The sequence below is a fragment of the Nestor notabilis genome, unplaced genomic scaffold (genome assembly GCF_000696875.1).
Source record: "Nestor notabilis isolate BGI_N333 unplaced genomic scaffold, ASM69687v1 scaffold11154, whole genome shotgun sequence".
Classification (NCBI taxonomy): Eukaryota; Metazoa; Chordata; class Aves; order Psittaciformes; family Psittacidae; genus Nestor; species Nestor notabilis.
In genome coordinates, this window is record NW_009925171.1 from 3,091 (window position 1) to 29,944 (window position 26,854).

General features: G+C 44.7%; 1 protein-coding gene across 1 annotated transcript; it reads left to right on the forward strand.

Moving 5' to 3' along the window:
* Positions 1-26,849, forward strand: CAMK1D (calcium/calmodulin-dependent protein kinase ID; the record flags this gene model as incomplete). The annotated part of the gene is made up of 6 exons (XM_010012926.1): positions 1-76; positions 9,574-9,686; positions 11,778-11,856; positions 21,520-21,607; positions 22,962-23,100; positions 26,781-26,849. Coding segments are annotated over 6 exons (564 nt in total), but the record flags the coding sequence as incomplete, so codon positions are not given.
* Positions 26,850-26,854: the final 5 nt, after the last annotated feature.

Genomic DNA, 26,854 nt, shown 5'->3' on the forward strand with positions numbered 1-26,854 from the left:
CTCCTGAAGTGCTGGCCCAGAAACCCTACAGCAAAGCTGTGGACTGCTGGTCCATCGGGGTCATCGCATACATCCTGTGAGTATCTGCTGCGTTTTCAATCACAGGCAACATGCTATCCATCCATGTTGTTACCCTCTTAATCTGGTCCAAAAAGTTAATCTCTGACACTTGTGACCCAGGGTAAGATGAATCCTGGACACTTCTCAGTTACACAAAGGCTGAAATTTGGGCAGAAGTGGTAGGAAATGGCAAGGTCCCTTCGTAAGCTTAACTACACCATGTCCAATAGTATGGGCTTGTCCAGGTTGTGACATTAATGAAGTTCTTACGTCCCCTGCTCAGATTAGTTTTGACAAGATGCAAGTTGGGCTGTGTCCAGAGCACAGCGTTATGCCCACAGGTTTATACTGAAGGGCCACCTCTCTCAAGGCATCACCATAATGGCTTTGTGTTCCCTGGGGAGGGCACAGAGGAACATAATTGGGGAAGAGCTTTTCATGTACTGCAGTGAATTATTCTCATCAAAACATCTCATCAAAGTATTGGGATTTTTTTACTGAAAAGTAGAGGTTGTTTTCCTTAACACAGCCAACCATCAGGTCCCATAGGAGAGGATGAGCTGATTTGTGCCCTATCAGTTCTGTCACTCTTCTATCAAGTCATTAAGCCTCTGCATTCTTGGCTGAAATTGCTGCTCAGAAAAGTGGGGACTGGTTGCTTGAGAAAGCTGCAGGACCAGGACTTTTGAGCACTCTCCACAGTGGTGGATAGATCTCAGAACTCATGTTTATAGAGATTTAGTGCCTGTCCTCATGCGGTACCTGCCACCCTTCTTCAGAAAGGGTTAATAGGATAATTTAGATTGAAAGGAACCTCAGGAAGTCCTGTCCTTGAAGTCAGACTAGGTTGTCTAGGGCTTTATCCAGTTGGGTCTTGAAATCCTCCGAAGACAGAGACTGAACAAGGTCAGTGGGAAACCTGTTCCACTGCCTGACTTCTGACCATTTCCACTGCCCTCATGGGGAAAAGGTTTTTCCTTGTATCCAGACTTGTGTCCATGAAAAGGGCAGCCTTCAGTACTTGAGCCATGGAAGCAGGTAAGCCACCTCCTGCACCAGCAACAACACTTGGAAGGATTGGAGATGTATCCTGGCCACTGTGGTCACAGGGATATCAAGGTATCACCTAGTACCAAGGGTCATTAGTGCTGTCCAGAGAAGGGTGCCCGTAACATTTCTGGGCACCATCATCTGAATCCAGTTTTGTGTGCATGAGATGAAACCACTGCTAGTATTTGGGTTGAGAAGGAACTGCAGAACTTGCTGACTGTGAACCTGTCTTGCTGGGGTAGTCTGTGCTCAGGGCTCGGGTCTGTGAATCCATGCATGCCATTCAGTTACACAGGTTACATCTGCACAGCCTTTCAGACTTTGAAGCAGGAGCTATTCATGTGGGTCTTTGAGAGGAGGTCAGGCTTTTGCCATGGGCTGACTCAGGGTGACCACACAGTGCACAAGAAGCCTGTTCCTTTTGTGCAAGAGAGCACAGAGCTGCTGTGTAGCTGTTGACTGCCACAAAAACAGATGTCTTTTCATGCCAGCATTACCAGTGCTTTCCCTTTTTCCTATTTCTCCCTTTTACACAACTGTCGCAGTTACACAAGACTGGAGGAAAAAGCAGCTCCAATGAGGCACAGCATTAAAGCATTCCTACTTTGTTCCCTTTCTCCTTATGCAAACATTTTGTGGCTTGTCAACATGAATAGCTTTTTGATGGTGTAGTAGAACTATTTTTGCTAGGACAAACCTCATTGCTTTCTTATCCACTCTGTGCAATGTTCATTCTTTACACTTTCATTTAGTCTTGAGCATAAGTTATATGCTTCCCAAAATAGCTTTTTTTATGTTATGATAGTATAGGAAGGCTTCATTTATTTGCATGTATGTTTGTTTATTTAAAACAAAGTCCTGCCTAAAAACATCAGCTTTACGACTGGCTTTCCAATCTACATGAATATTTGAAAACTTGTTGAGTACAAAACTGTGCGAGGGGATGGATTTATCTTGGAGCGACCATGAAGAGCAGGATGCAAAAAGCTTTTGCTAAACAAAGCAAAAATGAACAGTGCTGATTCTGACTTTGCAGCAAAGCCCAGCAGGATGTGCTACAGCTGGGAGGAATACAGCATGAATGCCAGAACATCTTGGAGGCTGCTTCACACCACATTCCCGAGTGCTCTTTTGGAGGATGATGTGTGCTGACCAAACTTACCATTTCCCACAAGCAAACCTTATCATGGAAGGCTAAAGGGTTGGTTATGGCTTTCTGATCCTTGTAAGCCATGGCAGGACAGTCACGTAGAGTCACTGGTGTGTCTTTTGTAGTACTTTGCTGACTAGCTTCAGAGAGCATGAAGAAGGAGGATGCAGGTGAAGACAGCAGGATGCTGCCTCACGTCCAGGCTCAACCACCACCTAGGTTCCATTTACTGTCAAATATCCACATGAAAAAATGCCTCCATCTGGCAGCCCACAGGAGGGCTGTGAACTGTTGCATCCTGGTTGCCTGGAGATAAACTTGGCCCTGCTTTCTTCCAAGTTTTCAGTCCCATTCAACCACAGCTCATGCAGCAAAGGTCTTTTTTGCTGGCAGACTTCTTGTTATTTCACTTGTTGTTTGCATGTGTCTTGCTGAGGAATATGGGTGAGACAGTGCTAAGTAATGTGTCCTCCACACCCAGTTTATGAACGCATCTTTGATCAGTGGAAGGCTTCAATCTCATCTTTCTGCATGGTTCAGCTCAGTCTTTTCCTGCTCTGTTTTCTAAATCAGTGTGTGCTGGGGTTGTCAAGCAAGGCATACTGACTCCTCAAATCTAAATTCCCCATTTGCTGTACAGGGAATTCCCAACCCCAAAGGCTTAAATCAGTTTAATAGAATGAGTCCTTATGAATTCCTGTTTGCAGGACAAGGAGAGCTTTTCAGGGTTTCTGTGCTTCATGTAATAAGGACTTGATCTGTATTGTGTACACTCAAAATGAATGGTAATGATGTGTTGCCATACAAGGAGCATGGTAATATGTTTGCCAGACTGTTACTGCTTGGGTGGGATTGGGTCTGAGATCAAACTACCTCCCTAAACATTTCTGCATGTGAGCTACGTCCTTCAGCTCCTGTAACAGTCAGTGGCACTCCAAGGCTCTCTTTGGATACCCTAACATAGGTACTTAGTGCTGTTTGAGTCACATACAGTGTCCTACCTGGTCCCAGGCTGTGGGTGAGGAGCAGTCCACCCCTGCATAGCCCCATGGCATACCTGCCAGCTGGGGACAGGGGTCCCATGCACTCAACAGCTTCTCCAGTGCACTGGGCTCTACGTGTGGGCACCTCAACCCAGCCTGGGTTGATGCAAGCAGTCATTTACTGGCATATGCCATTCAGTTACCTAAACTTACATTTAGGTAACTTACATTTAGTGCTACACCGAGGTGTTCAGGACAGCCACATGGATTTGGCAAGTGTAACCCATTGCAGAGACCTTCCTTCTGGGGTGTCAGATGGAGGCCAAGTGGGAGACGATGGACTGTGTTGAATAGCACCAAATGCCCATGCTGAGGCTACTGGATCACACCCTGCTCCATACTCTGCCTTCACAGCATGGTTTCATCTGCTTTATGGTACGTGTGCATTGCTCTCCAGTCTCCATTGATTCCATCTCTGTTGACTGCAATGGGATCTTAGAAACCCAGCCAATATCTCACATGCCCTGACCTTGAACTGGATCTCATCCTGCTTCCAGGAATAGCCAGAAACTGCAGATGTGGCTTCATAAGAAAGTGGATGTCAGGGGTACAGTGAATACAGAGAGGACGAGGGATCCTTCCCTAAGCTGGAAGGAAGTAGCCCTGCTGGGGTGTCTGATACCAGCAGTGATGGGCACAGGTTTGACATCTAGGTTTGCTGTCTCAGGACACTGGAGGTAGCAGAGGCAGCATGCTCACAGTGCGGCATGGTGCTGAGTGCCACAGTCACCAGCAGCATAGCCATCCTGGTGCAATGCTGGTGGTTCATCCTGCTCTGAGCAGGAGTTATTAATTCCAATATAACACCACACCCATCTGGAGATCCCATTTCCAGATCCACAGCCAGCACAGTTGGAGCTACTTGCACATGCCCAAAACCAGTTGGAGATGTATTTATGCATAGGGCAATCCAAGCACATCATCCTGCATCACCTCCTCACCTCTCCCACAGATTCTCACAGCCACTCTGAACAAACTTTTGTCATTTAAGAAGATGGAAACTCAAGGGAATCTAACACAGAAGCCAGGCATAAATTAAAGATGCTTTGAGCTATTATTACTGCAGGTGGTTTGAGTGCCTCCAGACACAAGCTCAGTTTCACATGAGAGCCTGCAGTTTATGACACTGGAAGAACAAACTGTTTCTGTGACACTGACTTTCTAGACAAATACTTGTTTCTGTGATGTGCAAGGTGAAGGATGTCTTAGGAAAGAATACCTTCGTTTCAGTGCCAGTCTCTAATGCTTCTCGTTAATGACAGCCAGATTGCAGAGGCTGCACCAGCAGAGTTTTTATCAAACCCTGTTTTGCATGAGAAGTCATTATTCACACAAACTAATTTTAGCAGCCAGAGATTTCCTGTTATTCCAGTTGCAGTATTTCTCCATTTGAAATAGCCTCACTGTTGAGCTGGGTTTACTACTTATCACAAGCTAGTTCTGATAATGTGTTCAGCTTGGAAATACAAAGCACAAGAAGAGCAAGAAACATCAGTGGATTTCCAGCAGATGGATTTTGGACCTGTCTGGGTCACATGATGGGGGACCTTAAATACTGATTTCAGGCACACCTGATACAAAGAAGATCATTAATTTATGCAAAAAATAGAAAATGATATTCCAAAGCTGGAATGTGGAACATTCCACATAGTGTTCTTCCTCAGCCCCTGGTTATTCATTGTCAGCACTTCCTGTCTCTTCTGCACTAGGCTGACCACATTTTGCCCTGCATTTTCTCCTGATTTTGCTCACTGATAGGACCAGAGAACTGCTGGTTTGTTATTTATGAGTCACAAGTATCTGGAAATAAATCTTGGATCATAGTTTCACACTCTGCGGCCGAGTTGCTTTTGATTTTCGAGTAGATGTGCATGAATCATCAATGATGTTTGTATGGAAGGATTCACTAGGGGCAGCGCAAAGTGTATTATGCCAGAAGTTTTCACCATCATCCTGGAGTCATACTTTGGAACAAGCTGGTCAGTGATCTTGCCTGCTCAGCATCACACACAAGCCTCGGCAAGAAAGTGAGGAATAACTTACTTGTTGGGTACTGGAAGGAGAACTAGTGGTGGCAAAACGTACTTGGGCATGTTGGATAACTCAGACGCTGGGAAGACAACCCCAAATGATTGCTCCTCATTGCTTGCTTCTTAGTATATTTTCTATTCCCCATGCTAATATGTCCTTGTCCACAGCTTCATGAGGGCACCAGTGTCAGCCAGTACGAGGGTCTGTTCCTAAAATAAGAAGAAATACATGTATTTATCTCTATAAATAGCACTTGGATGACTTCCCACACCACACATCTGACGTCTTTGGGCACTTACTGAGTTCTTTGCTCTAATCTCACTATAAAATTGTTTGTAAAACTAACCCCAGTGCCTCTTGTATTACAGTCTGTACACTGACCATGCACATGGGTTATTTAGCCTTTAATATCACACCCAGTACGTAACAAGAGCTTGCAGGGTTTTTCTTTCTCTGTCTGGTGAGGAAAAGCTGTTTCTGGTATTCCTCTTGTCCTCTCCTTGGTGGCTTCTAGAAATGACTCCTGGCAATATCTTTCTTTTGTACATCCACCTGTGTTTTTCTTAAGTGAATCCCATTCTTTTTAAGGCAGGACTGGGAATAGGAAGTTAAAGGAAAATCTGTTGCTGATGTGATACGGTTGCTAAATAATCCTGAAAAGCTTTTATTTGGAGAAACTGCGAGAAAATGATGACAACCAAGAGCTGCCTGAAGCTCCCCCAGGACAACGCAGGATTTTTTCACATTGAAGACAGGGGTTATTTTTGTATTTGTGCATATGTGAAGAAAAGCAGCAGAACCTCCGATAGTGAGGTCATTTTTTTCACACAGAAATGTCCCAGCAGATGGAAATGAGGTTGGTGGGATTTTGATTCTGAAAGAATTAACGAAAGACTTATTATGGACTTTGGAACATGGCCCAGTTGCTGGAAGTCCAGCAAGATTTCCTCCAGCCATAAATTGTGTGATAGGGTAATTTACTGGGGCTTTCTCATCCCTTACTGCAAAGCCAGTAACATTAGAACATTAAAGTAAGTAACATTAAAACTTCTGTGTCTTCCTGAACTCTGGTTTCAAGGGAAAGGACAGCAAAAATGCCTATGTTTTGGCTCCCAACCCTTCCCTGTGCCAGGATGCGCTGGTGTTCCCCTTCTGCATGCCACCTCCTCTGTCCTGGGGAGCTTGCTCCCTTATCACATGCTTTCTGGTGTAAGTCCTCAGTAATTTGCCTCCTGGAGGAACACCCTTGGGTCCCCATATGCAGGAGGTTCATCCCCATGATGGCTAAGCCAGGATCACTGTGCTCTCAGGCTGGTTTGGAGGGATGTCCCTGCCCATGACCTGTAATAGCAACTAACATTTCTAAAGCCTCTCCCTAGCAAGGGAATAGCTGTGTCCAGAGAGGCTCTTTTCTGCCCTATGCCCAGCTCCCAGCAATATGGGTACCCTCATGCATGATGCTGGCTCTCCTTATGTATCAGCCCTCCCAGCAAACACCCCTGTAATAGGCTCTAGTGACCTCCCAGGCAGAGAGGTGGGTACCCTGGATGTGTAGATGTTCAAGCCATACAGAGGAGCAGGGGAGGAGCTGAATGCCTGCAGGAAAAGGATTGAAAGGCTCTGGAGAAGCTGGAGCTCTTGCTGGGGTTCATGTCTCTCTGCTCCCCCCCAGCATGGTTACAGCCCTGCAGCTCTGTGCTGCTCAGCAGTTCGCTCTTACCTTTTGCTGCCACGAGCATGTATAAATCACAGCAGCCCTAACTTGTGCTCTTGTACCTTTGCCAAGGTAATTAGTACAGTGCACATTTTAAGAGAGTTATTTCTCTCTCTGGAGCAGCCTGCCAGTGCTTCGGCATGCACAGCGCTGTCTGCTCTCCTTAGAATGCTTTATCAGAGCAGTTTGTGTTTGTTTAAGAAAAGTGCTGAGGAAGGCAAGAAGTTAATGAAGGGCTGTCAGGCTTCTTATACAGAGCGCCTTGAGTTCCCCAGGGAAGAGAGACAGGCTCCCATTGCATTTGGAGGAGCCGTTGTCCTCCAGCCCTGGCATCTCTACCCCAGTGGCCATCCTAACAGTTGCAGTGCATTTCTGAACTCCAGCACTTCTGAACCCCTCAATAAAGCACCCAAAATCTTGAGGGTTGTGGTGAAAGAGGAGGAAGGTGAAAATCAGTTTGTGTGCATCACCCCACAAGACTGTAGGGCTGATATTTATTACTTTAAAGTGAGTCATATAAATGTTCTTCATAGATGGCTGTAGAGCTGTATCCTGGTTGTGGATCCAGTATCTCCATTAGGTTACCAGATGTTTCTCCTTCATTACCCAGACATATAGTGGCTTTTTGCTTAAATGCACCATTTTTAATGGCCCTTCTTACACGCCACTTCCACCAATGGGTTTCACATAGGAGTTGCTGCATTGAGCCCCATACACAAGCTTGTGCCCATTAAGTAGGAATGTGAATGATTGTCTGGCATGAGGTTATCTTACTTTCTTTTGGTAATGGCAGTCATCCAGCACAACACAAACGAGGACTGGCTCATCTGCTTTGCAAGAAAAAGAGGGATTTCTGATTCACTTGAATCACAGTGGTTTCATTATAATGCTGCAGATTTCAGTAGAGTTCGTCAAGTCAATATGGACCTGATGCAGATCAGCATCTCAGTATTTAAGTTAGCTATCAAGCCCACTGGCTCTTCAGGGCTAACAAAACATTGCTCCTTTCACCCTCAAGTGTTGAGTTGGTTCAAATAACCTCCAGGGCAGCTGGCTGGCTTTGGGTTATAAATAACTTAAGTATTTAATTTCTTACAGTTCTCCCCCCTTGCTCTGTTGTTGCTGCAGTGTAGTTTTTCAGCTAGATCTTCAGTCTGTTTATAATGGCTGGCTCTTTCCACTGAAATGCTTTATTGAGGTTGATTAATTCAGGGTTTAAGAAAACTGTAGGGGAAAATCATTTCAATATCAGTGAAGTATGTGAAAGAATAAGTTACACCATGGACTAGAGATAAGAGAAAAAAATGCATCATCTGTATATGAGACAACCAAGTCAGAAAGGCCTGTTAACTGTGAGCAGGATGGGTTTGCTAAAACCTTGGACCAGCCTCAGAGGTAAATCTGGCACTTATCAAGATTAGTATTAAAGCTTCAGGAAGGGGTATCTTTGCTGGCATGTGTGTACAGAGAGGGACAGGCTACTGCATGCAGCATCAGCTGGACATGAGGGATCTCCAACACACGAGTTTTATGGCTGTGTTTGCTTAGCGCAGTGCTGGATCTGGTTTTCCCATGACAGGAGTCCTCCTGCATTGGCCAAGTGACTATCTTGCTTTCTGCAACACTGAAAAGATGCATCCTGAGTGTTCTAGCTCAAACTTGGCAAATGCTCAGTGTCCTCCTTGCCCTGGGGCTTAGGTGTCCTGAGAAATCTGATTTTAAATGCTGAAACCCAGGACAGGACTGGTGTTAGCCCCAAGCAAGATAGGCAGTTAGATGTGGGCAGCAAAATCACTTGCAGAAGTGAGAAAGGGAGAGGCTCTCCTTGTGTCTCTGCAGCAGCGGCAGGTCCATGTGCAGCCCATGAAGGCTCTGCTGCAGAGGTGGTGACTCCCAGACATCATCCCTGTTGTGCCTGGGGATGCAGATCCCAGTGAAACCTGCAGATGTATCCTGCCTTCTGCCTGATAGCTTTGTGGGGCTCCTTGTCCTGCTTTGCACCAGTTGTTCCTCCCCAAGAAGCCCATTCAGGTGTCCAGGGGCTCCCCACTTGCCTGACAAACCTTCCTATACAGCTTTGGTCTCTTGCACGGTGTTGAGACAATGGGTTGTACTTAAAGCCAGCCTGATACCACTGGTGCTCTGTGGATGTAGGGTGTAGCTCATGAAAGCTCCTCTTACCACATATATAGGAGAGGATGGAAGGGCTCCTGGCTATGTAATAAAACTCTTCCTCTGGCTAAACACCCAAAAGTACGCAGAGGGAGGCTGGGATATCTGCATGAGACAGTGTAGGATCACAGCACCAGGTTTCCACGCGGAATTCCTCTTTGTCCAGGACAGTGCCAGTCTTCAGAAGTGGGTTTACACATCCCTGAACAAAACTCTCTCGTGGCAGGGCTTGCCTGGTCGAAAACTTATTGGGGCAAGACTTAAGCGTTTCTCTTTCTTCTCCCTCCTCCTTTCTCACCTTCTTGGCAGAGACAGGTCCCAGGGTCACATCTGTCTTTTCTTGTTCTCTTTAGGCTCTGTGGGTATCCCCCTTTCTACGACGAAAATGACTCCAAACTCTTCGAGCAGATCCTTAAGGCAGAGTATGAGTTTGACTCTCCGTATTGGGATGACATCTCTGAGTCTGGTAAGACACTACTGCTCATTTAATTGCAACAACCATGCATGCCTGTTGCAGATATCCTCCTCTGGGCAAGAGAATGCACTATCCATCATCTGTGGAGCACCTTTTAACTGAAAACCATTGGGAATGTGTATTTCTTTCAGCTCAAATAGTTTTGCAGGAGAACAAATTAAGTACCATTTTGTCCAGCCACACACAAAGCACTAACTGTAGCTGGAATAGAAGATGAAGATAGCAGAAGACTGCCAAGAAGACAAAGCAGTTGAATTTCTCCATCATACCCAAATAAAAACCAGGTGGTTTATGTGTCATTAATAATAAGGTGGCAAACTAGTTTGGATCTGTTACTGACACTGCACTGCAGGTCCAAAGCGAGACTGCAGTGTATACAGCAAAGAACCCAAGAAATTAATGGCTTCCAAATTAGTCAGGTAAGTAGATTCAGAAACTGGGAGTGCTGTCTGCAGGGTTGGATCCAGATAGCTGCCTGTATGCTTGCCTGTTTCCCCACCCAATGCCGAAGACGTAGCCAATACCTTAAGGGAACCAACAAGAAATCTGGAAAGAGACTTTTTACAAGGGTGTGTAGTGACTGGACAAGGCAAAGGCTTTAAACTGAAAGAGGGGAGGTTTAGATTAGATATTAGGAAGAAATTCTTTACTATGAGGTTGCTGAGGCGCTGGCACAGGGTGCCTAGAGAAGCTGTGGCTGCCCCATTCCTGGCAGTGTTCAAGGCCAGGTTGGACACAGGGGCTTGGAACAACCTGCTCCAGTGTGAGGTGTCCCTGAAAGCAGAGGGCTGGAAACAGATGAGCTTTAAGATCCCTTCCAACCCAAACCAGTCTGGGATTCTATGAACCCATAGTGCCTGCTGTCCTGGCTCTAGTAGTCTGGCAGAGAGGCAGATATACCAACCTGTTACAGGCAGATGTGCCTTTACAAGCTTCTGGCTCCAGCATGGCTCATGGTCTACCAGCATCACTGTCTATAAGTGGCAGCAGGGGCATGTTCAGCACTGCACCCTGCATGTGCCGCTGACATGCTGTGTGGTCTCCAAGAGGTCACGCAAGCTCAGTGTCCCTGCATTGTCCAACCCGTGGGAATGTCTGCCATTTCATGCAGGAGAAGAAATGAATTCTAGGAATATTTTATCATACAGAAATATCCGTAAAAAGGCAGTTTCCTGATGCATTAGTACTCCTGATTAAGGCAGGGGAGATATAAAAATAAGTGTTTCATTTTGAAGAAGGTTATATATCCTGTTATCTCTGCATAGAACAACATTTCATGCTGCTTACATCTGTTGTCCAGATATTGCTGTGATGGATTACTTAAAATTATATGTGATGAGAAGTATTTTTAAGCTCATAAGGGGTTTCAGAGAAAATATGAAAGTCTGCTGGCAGACCCCTTTGCATTCTGGGGCAAAGTCCATCACCTTAATCAGCACAAAGACTTTCCTCCCATATTTGGCTTTGCTGTGGCTCCTTCAGCTACTCTCTCCTAAAAGTACTGGATGCATGCCATGCTGCAGTCTCCCTTCCTTCCATTATAGTGTCGATTAAAAACACGCTACCTTATGCTCAAGGGAGTCCATTTTCCTCAGTAACTTGTTTTTAAATCTGCAGCATGTCCTTGCAGCTGCCAGTGCATGTGATTGCTTGGAGTGAGCAATGAGAAGTACCTCTTATTATGGCATTCTCCTTGCCTTTCCCACTCTAGTTTACCAGCATTTCCAACAGCTGTGGCCATATTCAGACCACAAAGGTGGTCAGAGGCAGTTGGCTGGCCAGGGAGCTGGGAGCTGGCAGGCTTGTACTCTGCTGATTCTGTATTATCCATCCCACTCCTAAATATACCTGCAGGAGTAGATGCCTTCAGCTTTTATCTGCCATACTAAATAGCTTGGATTTTGTCCTAAGTCACTTTGATTATATCTATGCTAATAAAAGACAAATGATCCCAGGCTATTTCCTGGTGCTGTGGCCAGGTGGTACTTGGTAGCCTGATCAGTGCTGTTGGCTGATCATATGGCAGCAGAACTGGGCATCAAATCTATTGCTTTAAATTGTTATCTATCTCTTTTTTTACAGCTAAAGACTTCATTCGGAATTTGATGGAGAAGGACCCTAACAAAAGATACACCTGTGAGCAAGCAGCACGGCACCCTTGGTAAGCAATAGTCTACTACGTGAAACCCTCAGAGCAGAGAGCATCATTCTACGTTCATGGGTGGAAGTGGGTTTTCTGTCACATAGTATGATAACCTCCACTAAATAACTGTGTGCTTTTATTCTTACAACCCCCACCTTTGTCCTCCAGATTTTCCTGGAAAACCATGATGGATTTTAATCTCATGTACCAACCAGTTGAGCCTCAGTGAAATGCTGAATTATGTATGTTGACTGTAGTGGAGCAGTGGGATATGCCAAAATGATTGAACTCAGGAATCATATTTTGGGGCAAAAGGTCAAATTCTGTAGATGTGCAGCAAGCTGGGTATCATGAGGTCCCTGCTAAAGTAGTATCAGAGTTCTTAAAAGCACTCCATGAAGTAGGAAGTCCTCATCTGTGCTTCACAGGTGATAGCCCACCTCCTCCTTGCAGTAAGGGACTGTTACCACATGCTGTTATCCTCTCTTGTTGAATGGGAGAGATAGTAAACCCTAAGGAGGGATGAGTCTGAATTGGGTATACAAATGCTATTTCTCTGCAGTGAGTACAGAAAAGTACCTGGTCTGACTGTATTTGTAATTTAGACCTCAGCAAAGTGCTTTAAATTAGATGATGCCTTTGCACATGGATGACTTCACCCAAGGATTATGTAGCAGAAGCGAGAGTGGCTCATGTACTTTTGACCAACCCTGAGTGACTGAGTATCACCCCACGCTACCAGCTGCACCCACAAATGGGCTCTGGATGTAAGTCTTTTAGGGAGGGATCATTATATATGAAGTAAGATATTATTTTGGTTGCTATAATAGTGGCAACATAAAGGAATCAAGGGCATGACATTTTCAGCCCAGGTGTGCATTAGGTTGTGTTTTTATGTTATCACAATTACCACAAATACCATTTCCTTTTTGCAGCTTCCTGAGCACTAGCTGGATAAGAGCATTAGGCAGTGCATTTGCAGGGCAACAGGTTTTTTCTAGTGTCCATAGCCCCTCAGAAAAGCAACTGCACCAGAGTCATAACTAGCTGAACAGCTTCATGGACCTGAAAACCATCCTGGTGATGCAGTGTGAGCCCAGGGATCAGCCTCAAGTAGTGTGGTTGAGTATAAAGCGCATGGTAAGAAAAGCACAGGCATAGTTGTCTAAGGTAGCACTGCTTTCTGCTGGGATTTGGAGACATTCATCTGGAGGATGGAGTCTGCACCCCTTTGAGGCTGGGCAGATACATCAGCAGGGCTCTGGTCATCTCTGCTTCCTTAGCAGACATGGGTTTTGGGTACATTCCTCAACCTTCCTGTCCATAAAGGGACAGAACTTAGTACCCAGTTTAAAACTGTATTCAGTTTCAAAGCAGAGTAAAACTTAATGGCTGTAGCTCTAAAACAAATACTTAGGTTTGGCTTCAAAAGGGGTTACATTTCTCTCTCTGACACTTACTCGTTTGTCTTGTCTCATTGCTCTTTTTAGTCCTTGGACTAGATATAAAGTAGATCATTTCACAGGTTTTTACCATTCTGGCTTGCTGATGATTTACCCTATCATTAATTAATGATTTGGCACTCACGAAGGCTTTCAGTAAGTGAAACGACTGTGAAATGACACTGATTTCTTCATAGTGGGAATGATGCACCACTGTCTGACTGCAGACTGTCACAGTGATTACAAATTCGGCTGAAGATAAGATCCAGGCTCAGCCTTTACAATTAAAATGTTTTAGGGGAGGCTTGGGATGCAGAAGGAAATGTAAATCATTGAGAAAAGCAAGGTTCTTGCTTTTCATTCCCCATAACAATGAGAAACAAAACCGATGGTTTTTAGCAGCATCAGTGCCTGTCATCAATATATATGAGGGATGAGAAGTCAAGACCTGGGCCTGCCCTTTTCCAATGTCCCATCAATAACTGCATTGTCTGTGTGACAAAAAGGAAATTCGGGAAATGAAATCCAGCTTTCATAAGATGAAACCAAAAACACCCCAACCAAAAACAACTAAAACCATTTCTAAATGATACTGACCTGAGCCTCAGGAAATTAAACAAGTTGCAAAAGTCAGTATTAGAAATACAGAATAAACAATGGGAATACAACTCCCAGCAGAGGTGACCATTTGTAGAAATCAGAGGCAGATTTTCCAAAGCCTTACATCCAAGATACACAAAACATTAAGCATCCAGCTCTTGGCCCTGCTAGGTTTGTGTTGGTTGCTGGAGTGCAACAAAGAAACGTGGCACTTGTGACACACATGGCTTCTGGGCCCTCATAAAGGAACAAAATGATAAAAAGTGTTTTCATTCCCCTTTTTTCTTCTTTTCATTTGCATGTCATGGCCAGGGGCCAATGGAAACTCACAGACTGCTCCGTAATTCTTTATATTTTCTACAAAATCTAATCTTCCATTTGAAAACAACCCCCTAGAAAGGGTTTTCCCCCATTTCTGTGGCAGGGGGGCATCTTCTGCCAGGCTGACTTTGCAGGGCAGTGGTTCATACGCAGGTCTACCTCCCAGCCATGTAAAACATGGGTCAGCCTTTGAAGTGTCAGACATGCAAATGGCACTGTAGTAGGGAGCCTTAAAATACTCAGCATGTCTCCACCTCGCATCCCAGATCCAGCTCCCTTCAACACAGAGACAGTATGTGCCAGTGGATTACAGAAGGACAGTTGTCCAGTCAATGCAAAGTGTGGAGGTTTCCAAAGATACAGCTACAGATGTGCCTCTGTCCTCCCTAGCACGCTGTTGAACAAAGCCCAATGTCTCATTCCCCCTTGCTCCGAAAGGCTTCCTAGAACATCAGTGCTGTAGTTATGGACTTCTCTGGAAAGTGGTGCAGTGATTTCGTGGAGCGTTTGGATCCTATAGTGATAAATGCCTTTTTGGATAATCAAGGCTACTCACCTGGATACTATCTGTTAGTGATAGGATCTCCTTTTGCCAAGCCATTGCTCAAGAGGCATTTTCCACCCACATTGCTTATGCCAGGAAATAATGAGGTTTTTACTGATTCTGTCTCATTCTAGCCATTATATCTGTTGCAATGGCATTCTTCTGTTTGAAGAAGAGGAAAGCCTTTTCAGTGGAGGAGGAGGAGAGCTTTGTGCTTCCTCTCAATGGGCAGCTGTGTCTAGTAGCCCTAATGGCGTCTCATAAAAGGTGCCTGCACAGCTGGTTCTGTAGATCAACATAACTGGAGGAGCATCTCTGAACCCTAGAGTTGGCATGAAGTGAAATCCTGATTCCACTGAGGTTAATGGGAGTTTTGCCACTCAGTTGGGGTTTGTCTCCCTGTCTCACCAGCAGAACAGAGAACATCTACCCAAGTCATTGGTGCTGTGCAAATGGTAGATAATCACAGACTGGTTTGTGTTGGAAGGGACCTTAAAGCTCATCCCGTTCCAACCCCTGCTATGGGCATGGACACTTCACACGAGACCAGGTTCCTCCAGGCCCTGTCCAACCTGGCCTTGGACACTGCCACGAATGTATATGATGAAGTGGCTCTGTGTAGTGACATTTTCCAGCTTTCCCTTTTAATTCCTCCTGTGAAATCTGCCCCTGCAGTATCAGATCATTGGGATCAGCCACAAATTAGGAAGAAATCTATCAAATCAGGAGTACTTAACACATACATGTTTAATCACAATCTTATTGTGATAAAAATAGTTAACTGCATGAGATTTTGTTGTTTCAATTTGTAACATTTGTGAAAAACAAACTGATTCCAAAATACACCTCTTATTTTAATTACCAAGTTTCTATTAAAAACTTCCAAACAAGGCTTGCAAGAACTGGGTTTTGCAAGATGTTACATTAGTGCCTTTAAGGTTAATAATCTCTGAATTTTGGGAAACTGCTCTGGAATAGCCAGTTATTCACATGACAAAATGTTTGTACAGGATCAGACCCTAAAAAAAGTAAATACTCCTTCCCAATGGCCCACTTTTCTGTGCTGTATCTGCTCCCCACATGCCTGCATTTACGTGATGTTTTGCTATTTATAATCAAAAGGCCTTGGCAGGGGGACGGTATGTTAAACTTGGAGTTGGCAGAAAAGGAAGCTAATAATTGCAGTGAAGTATTGTAGTGGAAACAGTACAATGTGTAAGACTTGTTGGTATAATGGTTACACCCCGGCCTGTACAATCTGTCCGTTTATACAGATTTCTCCAGCTGAATATACAGGTGACTTATGCTTTCCATTGGAAAAGTTATTTACTTTATAGCATATCTTTCACTGACGTTTGCACCGTTTGTGGTGTGTTGCAAAGGTGCAATGTTCTGCTTAGTTGTTCCACTGTGACTTTTCAAAAAGGGCATGGAAAATGAAGGAAACAAAAGAGTGGGGTAATTTTGCTGCAGCTTGATACATTTTAATGTTTCCCTAGTCCATATTAATGACAGCAGTTAAGTTTATTAAATATATTGCCATGTCAGAACCCACATCGTGTTTAGGGCAGTTGCTCAGGCAAGCAGCAGAAACCTGAGGACCTGTTTTTTCCATAGCTATACGATCACACTGTGCTCCCTGTCAGGTCAAGCTGGGTCCTACAGCCCCAAATTCAGCTTCTAGGCATGTGTCAGAGGGAGAGAAAACAGTTCTCAGAGAGCGAGGGGAAGGTCTAACAGTTAGGAAGCCAGTGCAGGAATTAGAAGGTGTTCCATGAATTTATTTGCTCTGTCACACATTACCCAAGTGACTTTAAGTAGGATTTATTGCTGTGTGCTGAAGCTCGTTATGGCATTGAAGGCAACTTGGGACATCTAAATTTAAGGGTGATGTATGTATTGTCTCTCTGTACAGACTGTATAGGGGAAAAGGAGGTTGTGGCACCTAAATTAGACACTCGTGTCCGCAGGTATGAGTGTGGCCTTCCCCTCTCCCCACTGCTTGTGCAGAGGGAGAGCAGATACTTGGGACGTGCCAACATCCATCCCGCCTACGCCGAAGAATCACAAAGCTTTGGCAAGGATTGAGCCTCTGCAAATTGTGACCATGACCCTGAGTGTTTATTATGTGCCAGAGAGCATGAGCCAGATAATAATTTCCACCCAGGGAAAGGACATGGTTTACAAAGAGCTCAGTTCTCAGACGATGTTGTTTGAAGTGTGAAAAGGGCTTCCTGAAGGGAACTGCTGATGTTTACAACATTAAATCAAACTCTAATCGAGCTTGTCCCTGCTCTCTATTTATTTTGGAGCATCGCTGATAGAGTATTTGCGTGTGTATATTTATACGTATGCATGTGGGGTATGTGTGTGTGTGTATATATATGTGTGTGTATGTACAGAAGAGTTACGATGCTTCAGCATCATCCATTACAGCTAACTCCATGTTTCCTGTCATCATGCTTAAGAGCATTTCCAAGCACTGTTTGGCCAGCACAGCATGTGAGTTTGCTGCCTTTAGCATGAAGGTTCAGAAAACAATGGTAAATGAGGGACTTTGTTGGAGGTTCCTCTCACAGATAAATCGCTGTGGTCATTTGAACCCAGATAGAATGTTATAATAAATTATATACTATGAAATAATATTTGATCATTAGGTTAGATGCCTCTCACGCAGGGCTAGATGTCTTAAGGTTATTCATGAAAAGTGCTCTTCTTAGCTTCAGCAGAAGTATTTGTGATGGAGAATTGTTAGATTGTGGCCCTTAGTATCCAATTCTGTGTGTTGAGACACACATATGTCTACAGCTGGATGTAAGACCAACTTCAACATGAAGTTCCCCAAACTGTTGTTAAGATATAGCTACTTTCATGTGCTGCAAAATGGGGATCCCAAGAGAAAAAACAGGTTCCAGTTGGGCTCATCAACCCTTGCTTGGTTCTGGATGATGCTCAGCATGATAACGGATCATGCTTTATTCTGATCTGTTTCATTTTACATTTGTGTATGTGTGTGGTAGGTAGAAGTAATATCTTTTACTGGCCAACTGGTATAATTGGTAAAAACAAGCTTCAATGCTGACACAGTTAACTTTGAAGTTAAGTGGAAAGTGAAGAGCTATTGCTCAGGGTTTGACTAGATATGCATCGGTTTGATCACCTCTGAAACAGAAGGGGGCTGTTGCTCAGGAAAAGTAGATCTGATTCCTGAAGGAGGAGGGTATGTTGCCCAGGGGAGGGATGAAAAAGAAAGATGCTAAGGGGGTTTTTGCCCTGAAAGGAAAATCAAGATGGTTTATAGCCTGTGGACTTGGAGAATTAGGGAAAGGTGGAAGGGTGATTGTAACGTGCTTTAAACCCAGTATCTCTATTTAATGCCATGCATTATGTTCTTAGCATGGGAACTGAGGTTCCTGATTAAGTACCTTCAGTATAGATGTGATAATGCTCATGATACCCACCTCGAGGTAGGTTTGTGTGCTCAAAAGCTTATCTCATTTTTCAAACTCTACCAGTTGATCGTATAGAAGATATGACTTCTACCTGCTCACCTTCACCTCTGATGCCTCTGTCCTTAAAGCACCACATCTCCAGCAAAACATCAACAGCAAATGAATGTTAACATTTCTTTTGTTAGCAAAACTACACTATAAACACTATAACACTGCAAGCATTTTATTTAAGTTTCAAGATCCTCCAAGTGCAAAATGCAGTGTAAAAGCACAGTCTTCATGATGCAGCATTTCACCATTAACAGGATAGTTCTTCAGAGGTGGCTTGGAGAACAGTCCCACATCCAGCTTTGGCAGCCAGGGCTCTGTTTTAAGCCACACTGTTTGTCATACCAGCACATGCTTGAATGGATCCTGCTGCACTAAATTACCCCAACACTGATGTTATTTTGCTCTGATTAAAAGTTAGCATCTGCAAGGTGCTAATGCTACTGAAGAGATATTAGATGTGGGATGGACCCCACCACTGTAGCATCTGAGGGCTTCACAGGATGTCTGTCCATCTCATTCTGAAGTAAACAAGTATTGTTCTGCCTATTTGGGAAACACCAAGACTTTTTTCCTGGAATTCTGAGAAGTGCATAGTGAACATAGAGTTAGTGGTGGTACAAGACAGTTTGTGAACCACTGGAACCAGCAGGTTTTTTAGAAACCACCAGCATTTCAGAAAATGATCCCTAAAACATAGAGGCTGTATTTAAGCTACACACCCAATGAAAAGTTTCATATAGCAAAAATGCATTTGCAAATCCTTGTGGATACTGGCAAGAAAGATCTTCTGGAAGAGCTGGCAAGGGTATAATGCCCCAAGAACTTGTTCTGTCCATGTTTCCAAAATAGAATTTGACAAGTGGGAAACTTGATCTGTGCTTATACAGCTTGTTAACCAACCTGTTCATAAAGCAAAATGCTTCATTAGCTTTGGAGGAAAAATTTTCTTTGCAAATATAAGTAAATTTTCTCTTTGCAGTTGGTCTTTTTGATCAGTTACTAAATTGATACTTTGGCTTGTAGCTATGCACATATTAAGTGTTCAGCTTCGTTTTCATCTGTGGATCAGTATGATGGTCAGTGCTCCCAGATGGTATGTGCTGAGGGCACCTGCCTTCACTGAGGAGGTGTTCTCGGGCAGACCAGAGTGCTCATGGCATTTTGGAGTCACTCTGACTAGCAGCCGGCATTCCCACTGGGAAACTCTGCTAGGGCTTGTCTGCAGTCAACATGAAGCTTAACCTAGATGCTGCCTCACAAGACTTTAGCTGCCTGGCTCCAGTGGGAAATCCAGACCAATTTACCTTACTGTCAGTTAGAGAGGAGATCATATGGAATCCTTTTTGGAGCAAGAACTGAAGATCCTCCAGTTTTCAGTCAAACACCTCCTCATCTCCATCAACAGCATAGGGACCCAAGAGAGGATGTCAAGTGCCATTTGGGAGCCATGCTTTGCTCATCGGGCCAGTATTTCTGTCTATTTGAGATAGAGGTTATGTAGCAGTGGTGGTCAGACAAACAGTTAGAGGGGGACTACCCTGAATGAGAAACCTTGCTCCTTCCTGTCCACAATCCTACTGGCTCCAGTACACTTGAATAACTTAATAGTCAGTTGCAACAGGATGGGGTTAGTGGCTCCCCACTCTTGGGAGATGGCAGTTTAGTCCCTCACCTTCTTCCTAAAAGCAAGTAGTTCCTCTCATCTCTCTGACATCCTGGGTGAGTTTTGCCAGCAGGAAGGAGGAGAGCAATTTGAGAAGACTGGTCCCAGAGACCAGTTCTTAGACGTGCCATTGACACGAAGGTAGAAAAAGCTGGATGTCCTTTGAAGAAGAGGGTTACAGTTTGGAATGATCTGGGCAAAATGAAAGGAATGTCTCCAGTTCAGGGGACACATAAACGGAGATGGCAGGCTGTGGTATGTAAGCAAAGTTTCATCTTTGAAGAAACACAAAGCAATGCTGCCGTTCTGCTGCCTTAGTTGGAAAAGAGCAAACAGTTTGGGTACAGCCGATGTGGACTAGCTGGAGAAAGTCCAGAGAAGCTCACTAGGTCAGAGGATTAGGACATATGAGTTATGAAGAAACAGTGGAAGACTCAGTTTGTTTAGTCTAGAGAAGAGAAGACTGACAGCAGACATGATAACAGTCTTCAAATATGTGAAAGGGCACTTCAAAGACAAAGAATAAACTATTTTCCATGTCTTCTGGGAGATAGTGGGGCACTGGAATAGGTTGCCTGATGAGTCTCCATCTTTTGGAGATCTTTAAGGACTAGTTAGGCAAATATTCGTCAAAATTATTTTGACAGAGCTGGGGTGGGGAGAGGGGGAAGAACTAAATGACCACAGTGTCCCCAAGATCCTCTGATTATTCTATTTGAGGTTCCAAGATTGGGAGGCTCTGGCCTTAATAGATTATTCAATTTCTTATAGTTCTTTATTGCTAATGGACATTGATTTTCTACACTGTGGCTAAAAAATTCATTTCTGAAAACATCACATACAACATAGAAGGTAATCTTTGCTTCCTGGCATCACCCAAGTTAGATAGCGTTAATTACCTCAGCACATGGTGCAATGTCAGTTCACTATGGTGCCTACTCTTCCAACAGATCTCATGCCTTGAGGAGTTAAATGAATCAATAAAATGCCCTTGAAATAATCATGTTAGTGGGGATTTGAAAGTGTCTTTATCTGTTAAAGAAACTACACAAGATCAGTCAAGTTTTTAGGTCAAGTGTTGTTCACCTTAAGCTATTTGTGCAGCCTGTGCTGCTGTAGTGACCGTCCATGTATCTGCTTTACTGTAAATCTACATTAATCATGACGAATGCCTATGTACGTTGCAGGGTGGCAGGAAAACCTCCAGTGCAAACAGACATCAGACAGGTTGGAGTGGCTCTGGAAGCTGCTGCATGGCTGAGGCTAAAAGTAGTCTCAGCCTGTTGATGTTAAATCTTAAGATGTAAAGAAAAAAACAGGTAGAATGTTTTCATCTGGGGCTGTAATGGTGATAGAAAGCAGCCACGCACCAGCAGAATAAGGTCGTACCTCTTTGTAGCTGCCAGACCTACAAGTCTTATCTATGCTTGCGTTTATTGCCCCAGATTTTCCACCGCTGCTGCCAGCAGAGACGGTGGGAAGTTTGAGTTCTCATGTGAATGAAATCATCATCCCTGCAGGAGAAATCTACCGGCCTTCTCGGTAGAGGCTAAGAAAGAGAAAGAGAGCAAAAGATGTCTTACAGTTTGTGTGGTCTGACCATTTCAGGATCGCTGGGGATACAGCCCTCAACAAAAACATCCATGAGTCGGTCAGCGCTCAGATCCGGAAGAACTTTGCAAAAAGCAAGTGGAGAGTAAGTAACATGTCCTCCAGGATGACACTTAGACACATAACTCTGCTAGTGTGGAGGCCGTACAGCCACCTCTTCAGCATGCTAATGTGTTTGTGGCCCAAAATTTTGGTCAAAAGACTTACGTTACATGGTCCTACAGGGGATAAGAAGGATGGGGAGAGACTTTTTAGCAGGGCTTGTTGTGATAGGACAAGGGGCGATGGTTTTAAACTAAAAGGGGAGATTCAGGTTGGATGGTGAGGAAGAAATCCTTTACAATGAGGGTGGTAAAATACTTGCACAGGTTGCCCAGAGAGGTGGTGGATGCACCATCCCTGAGACATTCAAGGCCAGGCTGGATGTGGTTCTAGACAACCTGATCTAGTTGAAGATGTCCCTGCTCATTGCAGGGTCTTGGACTAGATGAGCTTTGAAGGTTCCTGCCAACCTAAACTATTCTAGATTCTATAGAAAGATAATGAGATAGTGGGGCTGCTCATGGCTAAAGCACTCATGATTATATGTTGAGTTGGGGTCAGCACCACAGGGCACATGAAGCGATGCAGAATCCCCCCCATGTGTTTGTGCAGGGCAGGATGCATTGAATATGACTTTACTTGTAGGCAGCAGCATCCCAACCGAGTGCTAGAAGGTGCAACAGGGAGCAGGACCAGAGCAGAAATGTGTATGGTTGATACTGCTGCTTCTAGCTTAGAAACTAGAAATTGGGAAAAGCTTAAAAGATAGAGTAATAGAATCACAGACTGGTTTGGGTCAGAAGGGACCTTAAAGCTCACCCAGTTCCAACCCCCTGCCACAGGCAGGGACACCTTCCACTAGAGCAGGTTGCTCCAAGCCCCTGTGTCCAACCTGGCCTTGAACACTGCCAGGGATGGGGCAGCCACAGCTTCTCTGGGCACCCTGTGCCAGCGCCTCAGCACCCTCACAAGGAAGAATTTCATCCCAACGTCTAACCTAAATCTCCCCTCTGTCAGTTTAAAGCCATTCCCCCTTGTCCTATCACTACATGCCATTGTAAAAAGTCCCTCTCTAGATTTCTTGTAGGCCCCCTTTAGGAACTGGAGGACTGTTAGGAGGTCTCCCTGGAGCCTTCTCCAGGCTGAACACACCCAGCTTTCTCTCAGCTTGTCCCCATAGCAGAGGTGCTTCAGACCTCTGAGCATCTTCATGGCCTCCTCTAGACTCACTCAAGCAGGTCCACGTCCTTCTTATTTTGGGGGCCCCGGAGCTGAACGTTAAAATTATCAGATGAGGTGCTTATTATTTACCTCTGACAACCCTGAGCAGCCAGCAGAGGAGCAGAAGCAGCCCTTCCACCTCCCATTTGTTATCCTTTCTCTCTCGTTCTCTCCAGCAAGCGTTTAATGCCACAGCCGTGGTGCGGCACATGAGGCGGTTACACCTCGGCAGCAGCCTGGACAGCGCGAGCGCCAGTGTGTCCAGCTCCCTCAGCCTCGCCGCGCCGCTTCCCGACGCAGCCACGCGGAAAGATTGTGAGTAACCAGCATCCCGGGAAAGCTCCCAGGAAAATTCACTGGATCCCTGTTTTCCTCCTTGACCCCCAGGCTGCAGTCCTCACTGCCAGTAGGTTCGGCTTTGTGCAAGCAGGTGTTTAAAACAGGGACTGGAAAGGAACTGAGGCTTTCAATTTTAGCTGGCCAGAAGTGTACCCACGAGAAAAAAATAAGGTTTGAGCTGCTTGCAGTTTTTAGAGAAAAATGCTGTTTCCTGTGAAGAAAAAAGGCTTCCACTTGGGAAAAAGACCCAGACCCCCCCCCATCAATGTTTTGTATTCGGCTGAAAACTGACAAAGTTTAACTCAAACTGTTTATGTTTGAGTTGCCTCTATTATGATAAGACATTTTTCTGTAAAGATTGGCTCACTTTCCATTTCTCTTTACTATGGAGGAGACTGATCCTGCCAGTCTGATCCAGCTTAAACTCCTGTACGAAGAGGCTCATTTGTCTGAGCAGGACTCGGGCTCTGTACACCACAATAGGATTTGGCCAGCTGCCTTGTTTGTTACATGCTGTAATTGAGATGTGCAAGCTGCCCGATGGACTCGGATGCTCAGGATATGTATTTTTATTGGATGCCAGGGAAGGAGACATAAGGGACCATGTGGAAGACAGAAATAACATCCTTTGCAATGAAGCCTGTATAATCTCTGGCTTTTGAGCATTTCTTTTATTTCATTCCATCCATCTGTAGACATTTTTATATTAAGAAATGGAGGAATGTGGACTTTACAATTAGAGGAGATTATTTTAAGGTGCAGCACCAAAAAGGAATGCTAATAGATTATGGTATTGCAAGTCAGTGCTTGCTTCACTGGGGAATGAGGTGGTCAGTTCTTTAGCATACCCTGCACCATTCTGGAGCTGAAAGCACCTACTATTTGAAAAAAAAGTTGCTGCCTCTGCCACCCCTGCTTGCCAAGCTCTGCTCCTTGACATGAACACACCACCAGCTGTATGGAAGCTGTGGTTTCTCTTCCTGTCACGGGTACAGTTTCCCCCACGCTGGGGTGGGATCTGCCTTCTGGGTGCTGCACAAGATGTTTTTGCCAGCCTGTGCTGTAGCTGAGCCAGAAGAAAGCCCCTTCCCTCTGCATCCGGGGCCTGATGGGGAATCATACCAAGTGCCAAATCCTACAGCTGCTGCCAAAAAAGCATCACTCTGCTCCTGGCACACATCTGGCACCTGCAAAGGAGTGATGCAATGCCAACCAGCCACAAAGCACTGGCAATGCAGTGACGTAGAAAACCCTCTACAGGAGAGAAACGTGCCTTTATTTTAGTTCCTGCTGCAGTATGGCTAAGCTGGACCCCAGTTAGGTCTAGAGCATCTGATGGCATGCTTTGCTGTTAGACTAGTAGGTGATTAATCTCCATCCATCCATTTGATTAATCTCAAATGGTGTTAATTAGTAGCACTGAGTAGTCTGAAGAGTAATGGAAAAACATCTGTGAACAAGAAGGGTGAGAACAGAACAAAGTGTGTTGAACCACTACAGAATCCAGCAGCTCCCTGTACAGAATCCAACCATATTTTACATTGATGGAGATGTCAGCAAGCAGTGAAAGGGTAAAACCAAATGTGTTAAGATGAGTGTCAGAAACACGAGGCAGAAAAGTATTGAAAGATTTCCAGGCATTCCAGGTTAAGACCAGCTTGGCAGACAATACAGAGGAGCTTCCCTTCCTCAAAGTAATCAATTAAAGAGTCAGGAGATGCTGGAGCCCCAGAGAACCGGTGAGGAGAGCTAGCAGCAAACACAGGAGTGACATTAAGAGGGAGCTGACATATCAAATGCAGTCCACCAAATGCCTTTTGTTGGGAAGAAACCTCTGGGGTCTCTGTCCTGCCTCTTTCTTTCTCAGTGGTTTTCTCTGGGGACAGATTTCTTGTACAAAAAAGATCCCATGCAGCAAGTTACACAAAACAGCTGTGCCACCATTACAAAATATAATGCTGCCTAATGTTATTAATAGGCATTTAATGAGCTCTCCAAATCATTTCAGATGCAGCAATTTCACATCATTGACGACACTTAAATACAGCTTTCGCCTGAGAGCAGGTTATGTCAGGCTGCATCCTAATTCTGCTCCCTGTGTTAGGGCAGAACAAAGATGATGCATTGGGCTGGATTATGCTACCTGTCAGGAAAGTCTAAGTGAATCACTCGGGAATTCTCAAGTGTATTGGCCTGATTCTCTGCCTGTGCCTGGTTTATTCTGTTAAGACATGATTCAACTGCCCAGGTTAATTACAGGACCTAGATCTCTGTATTTTTAAGGTAATAGATAAGTTGAAACCTGAAGCCATGTTGTCAGATGTCAGAACTGTTGGGAAACAAGATGTGGCGGAGTGTAGGTACCACACAGTCAGCCCTGAGGTCGAAATGCAACATTGAAGCATGGAAAAGTAGTTAAAAGTCATAACAAGCATCAAAAAGACCTTAAGTAGTCAAGGGGCCATCTCAAACTCCAGTCCACGAATATATTAATGTACTTTCCATCTGCCCTTTATTCACCAGGAAAAATGAACTGTATTTCTAATCAGTCTGAGCCTGCATCTTATCAGAGCAAGGTGACTGTGCCAGGTCCTCCATTCAGCAGCTTTTCGTGCACTGGAGCTACGTTTGTACATCAGTGCCTTGAAGGCTGCCAAGCCACATGAAGAGCTGCATGTGCCAGCAAAGTCTAAGGATCATCTCTGTAGGGTATCACCAGCTACTGGGAGAGGGACAGCTCATCTGCAGGAAGCTCTAGTAATGATGTATTTTATTTCTCTTCATTAATGCTGACATGCTGGAATAGCAGGATCTTGAATCTGTCATTCAAAACCCAGCCTACTTTGGGTTTTCAGGGGTTATGCTTTGGAGGGGCTTGGTGTTTAGAGCTGTGGTGAGGGGTTCACTGGAAGCAGACACTTTCTGTAAATATTTTAATTTTGCTAAAACCCTTCTTCTTTTCATAAAAAATATGTGCAAGAAGTCTTTGATGGGTTCAAAAGGAACTGTCCGGGCAAATCATGAGCCCAGATACTCAACCTACATCAACTTACATCTCTTAGCTGGAAATCCTGGAGAAACACCAGCAGCACCTGGACCTACATAAGCTGTCACTAGAATAATGCCCAAGTCCCACAGATTTACATTCCCTCTAGGTTTACTGGAACTCAGCAATGAATTTGACCGACCGTACCTTTTTACCAGCAGTTTTCCAGGATGCCTGGGGAATTTTCTTCAGCCCAGGTGCACGGTCTGTTCGTTTAGCTAGATGGCCGTGATGAGAAGTTTAATCATCTTTAGTGTGCCCACAAGGAAAATTATTCTGAGCGGTGCAATGCCGGAGGGATTTCTGAATCCCACAACTCTTTGTCTTCAGCCCCAGAAACGTGGAATCAGTCTGGATGAACACATACCAAAGCTGGACATTTATTCATTGCGACATGCATATAACTGCTGGTGGTGGCAGTAGGCGAATGGCCATGGGGCTGAGGAGGGCAGAAGATGCCCCATGGATGCACCCAGCCAACCCACCGCTGCAGGAAGAGCAGGAGTGCCGTCTCCAGCTGCGATCCCCTCTGTAGCATGCTACGAAAGAAACTCAGCTTTCCCACCTCCAACAATAACATTTCTAACTGTGTTTCTGGCTTTCCTTTTAGGTATGTCTCCATCCACTCTCTGTAGTTTTGTTTCATCTGCTTCTTCAGGCGTTTCTGCGGTAGGAGGGGACCGG